Raw genomic sequence first — 4,192 nt, forward strand, 5'->3', positions numbered from 1 at the left:
CACAGAAGAATAAAGACATACCATAGGGTGAAGGGACTACATTTGACCTCCAGAATTAGCAAAGACCAAAATGAGTGACAGTACCTCACGTTGTGGGGGAGGGTAAGGACAGGGGAAGGGGTTTAAGGTAGTGAAGCAAAGAAGTAGGCTGGCTCCTGACGCACTTTCTGCCTGTGGGAGGGGAGCGAGAGACCCGAGTCCACTGGTGACGTTTTCCTCACGTGATCAGGAGCCGATGTGTGCAGATGTCCCTCTCTTCCAGGTACCAGCTTCTTAATGCTGTGGAAGATAGCAGACTTGAGACTGACAGACAGAGGGGCAACTGCAGGTCGGTAAGAACCGGGGATCTGTGAGGTAGGAATGGTAAAGGACAGAGGCAACCAAGGATCGTGTCTGTTTTCAAGATCCCATTGCCTTTCCTCTCCTGATTCGTTTTGGTGCAGAAAATTTTGTGTGAGCAATGGGGGAGAGATCTTATTTCCCTGGGGAAATGTGGGCTTTTTGGCAGAAGGAAATGTGAAAAGGATAGCTGCAGATCCATGACTGCCTGCACACTCCTGGGGGAGGAATGACAGAAAGCAAAGACCGAAGCAGATTCAAGACTAGATTCTCTCTATTTCTTTCCAGATTCTCACCCCCGTTGGTGCAAGAAATAGAGGGCTTGTTTGTGGTGGGAAGATTGAGAGGGGTCAGGGATAGAGGATAAGTACCGCTTGGGATCTCCTAGAAAGCTGGTGATTGAGCTACTTGTCATCTGTTGGAGGAGGAGAGCTTGAGAGGGGGCTGAAAAGGAGCTAATCCCTTCCCTGCAGAGCTGTGGAAAGGAGGTGCAGGGCTGGAGCGGGGTGTGTGGGGGGTGACCCCTGGACGTGGAAGACAGATTCTGCAGGTGGTCTCTGCCTGAAATTTCTAAATGTGTTCTCCACTCTCCATCCATTTTGGTGTAAAAAAATGGGATAAAAGAGTCAAGCATGAGGATATTACAAAGAGGGGAACAGGTTTAGCCTAGGGACCAGCATCCTACTAGGTAAGAATGGCTTACAAACTAGGGAGGGCTGAAAGGAGGTATCATGAACCAAAAATATTACTGAGTTTGGAAATACTTTTTTTCTTTCATTGCAGGAAAATGTGGTCTTTCTGTATATCTGAGGGGGGAGAGGTGTCAGAAGTGCTTTGGCAATTTCTGCCTCTATCATCTTCATTTTCAGAGACAAGCTGGACTTTTTTTCTACTTGGGTACCCTGGAGTGTGGGGGGTGGGGAGGAGGTTAGATTGCAGAGAACTAAGTTCAGCAGGATCTGCCTTCTGAACATCACAGACCTGAAGTCCATTCATTTCAGTGCTCTAAAATGAGATAGAAAAGTGAGAGATATTTTGGGAGGAGTATTCAGAAATATAGGTACACTTTGGAAATATTTCTTTTCCATTCATCAGTGACAGGAAAAAAATGAGGTTCTTAGAATCGTCAAGGGGAATTAGAGAGATCAAGGCAAAGGGTAAGGGGTGGTAAGAACTGGGAAATTTTGACAAAGAGTCTGAAGAGAATCTGTGTCCCTCTGGCCCATCATTTGCTCTCTGAATTCTTTTACCATCTGTCTCTCTTCTCTCTCCAGGTGTTCAGATTGGTGGTTGTGATCATCAACCCAGACAGGAAAAAGAAAGGCCTGCAGTATCAGTGCAGGTCAGTGGGAGAAGGGATCTGATCACAATCCCTGAGCCAGAGCAGAGGTTGGGGAGGTGACAGCATGCCATCACTCCCCCAGTCCTCCTTGTTGCACTTTCAGATGTGACCATCATCAATGTCTATGGTACTTTATGGCTGGTGAGAATGGAGGGGGGGGGAAGGAAAGTGAGAAAAAGGAGGTGTGGCCTCTGTGATGCCCTTTGAGGAGATCATAATAGCTCTTAAGACTGATAACTGGCCATAGTTCTCTTCCTGTTGAGCCTTAGAACTGTAGAAAAGGGAAACAAATAAAATATCCCACAATTCCTTTAGTTGTGTGTAACTCAGGACTACCCCTTTAAAATTGCTGTCTGCATAGCCAAAGCCAGAGCCAAGTTGAGAAATCTATCTGCTCCTATAAATTTCTGAACACGCTCCTTTCACTGTGGAAGCTTCCACAAAATTGGTTCAAAGACAACTATGTTGTGAAGTGGGAAAGAAAAGAAGGAATGTAAGAGGAGAGTGCAACTGGAAGGTGGGAGAGGGCCAAGAGAGCCCATAGTTAAGAAAGGCAAGCACTACTCAGGCCCATATTTCACCCTCAGGCCCTCAGTGTTCTATGTCTCTCCTCTTTGTCTCCTAGAACAGGTAAAAAAGGACAATCTTAACATGGAAAAGTTCTACAAAGAAAAGGAAGGAAAACCAGAAAACGAAGGAACTGATGAAGATGAAGGGAGTACAGAAGATGAAGGAAATACAGATGAGGAAAAGTCTAATGCAAAGGGGAAGGCAGCACGCGAGGGCCAGCTGGAGGGTGAGGGAGGGCCAGAGGAGGAGGGCCACCCCCGGGATGAGGACAAGTCAGGGAAGCAGGGAAAGTCATCAGAAGATGAGGGCCAGCCACCAGGTGAGGGCAAGGCAGAGCCCCAGGCCAAGGCAGCCAGCGAGTCGCGCGCCGCCGCAGAAAAGCGTCCAGCTGAAGATTACGTGCCCCGGAAAGCAAAAAGAAAAACCGACCGCGGGACCACGGATGACTCTCCCAAGAACTCTCGGGAGGACTTACAGGACAGGCATCTGAGTAGTGAGGAGATGATGAGAGAGTGTGCTGATATGTCCAGGGCTCAGGAAGAGCTAAGGAAAAAACAGAAAATGGGAGGATGTCACTGGATGCAAAGAGATGCTCAGGATGCATTCGCCCCAAGGGGCCAACGGGGTGTCAGGGGAGTAAGGGGCGGAGGGAGGGGCCAGAAGGACTTAGAAGACGTCCCGTTTGTTTGATGACCTTGGCCTTTAATTCTGATTTCTCTGATGGGAATATTCCCAGCCCTGCTTTCCCTGGCAGGCATTTGCCAGGCTATGTGCTTTCACCTATGCTGATAACTCTCCTTTAGGTGTCACTGTCCTCCAGCAAACTTTTCACCCATGTGCATGAAAATATGTTCATGGTATACTGTAAAATAACAATAAAGAATACAGTTTGCAGAACCACAGATTCAGTATCAGCCCATTTTTTGGGGGAAAAGTTACATAACATATCCATACACAGGAAAACTCTGCAACTGAGCAGATCAAAGAGAAATAATGGTTTTCCTTGTGTGGTGGGATTAGGGGTGATTATTCTTTTTTCACACACTAAAGAGTAGGCTGGGAGTATGGTGCCATGGTACAGTAACCTTGAGTAGAGTGCACTACAAAAAATTACTTTTGTCATAAAGGAAGGAATAAAAGATAAAATAATTTGGAGAACAATATGTAGCAGGCAATTAAAATTCCTTTAGCTTGTGAAGACACATAAAATTCTTATCAGAACACGAAGTGATAAGTAAAACTTATATTACTAGGACTTAAAATTGAAGGAATTAACCTGGCAATCCTTATAGATTCATTGCTGTATGGAACAACCTTGTCATTTGTAAAAAGGAGACTAAAACTTACCTCACAACTGTTGTGTTAGCTCCTACATTCTCCCCTTCACTGGCAGTTTGTGATCAGCCATGGAGGGGAGAACAGATAGAGGAAGCCCCACCTGTGCCCAGAAGCTGAGAGGTGGGTGGCAACATCCTCAGGCTAATATCATACCTGCTGGGCACTGTCTTGGGTCTTATACCCTTTGGTTGATAGGTTATAGTCCTCAAGTTAATGCCTTTGATTTTCCAGGAGTTCCTTATAAGTTAAATATCCATTATGTTGCTTTCTTGTATGTTTATTTATTTTATTATTTTAAGTAGATGTACAAATGGGCTTAAACTCATGAACCAGTTTATGTGGCCTTCTGAATTCTGGAGAATGTCTCTTCTCAATTTAGAGTTGTGTTCATCCTGACATAAAATGTGTAAAAAATTACTTGTAAAGTCTTAACTGATATGTGTCAGACATTTTAATTACCCCAGTAGATTTGCCCTTTCCAAAGTAAAGAATTTATGTTAATCATTTTGCTACCCCATAGTACATAATAGAAGTTAAAAAATTGAATACATTAACCATTGAGAGAAAGGCATAATTCTTGGCCCAGTTCTGTCTGATTGAATA

The 4,192-nt window shown here is 44.9% G+C and overlaps 1 protein-coding gene across 1 annotated transcript; it reads left to right on the top strand.

The window, feature by feature from the left end:
• Positions 1–210: 210 nt before the first annotated feature.
• Positions 211–3,153, top strand: Tceal5 (transcription elongation factor A like 5). Its single transcript, XM_070039012.1, is given in 4 exon segments — positions 211–328; positions 1,614–1,681; positions 2,312–2,860; positions 2,862–3,153. Coding segments are annotated over 4 exon segments (699 nt in total). The 5' UTR covers positions 211–276; the 3' UTR covers positions 2,892–3,153.
• The last annotated feature ends 1,039 nt before the right edge of the window (positions 3,154–4,192 follow it).

The sequence above is a fragment of the Dipodomys merriami genome, unplaced genomic scaffold (genome assembly GCF_024711535.1).
Source record: "Dipodomys merriami isolate MVZ:Mamm:240054 unplaced genomic scaffold, mDipMer1.0.p SCAF_3, whole genome shotgun sequence".
In the NCBI taxonomy this organism is placed as follows: domain Eukaryota; kingdom Metazoa; phylum Chordata; class Mammalia; order Rodentia; family Heteromyidae; genus Dipodomys; species Dipodomys merriami.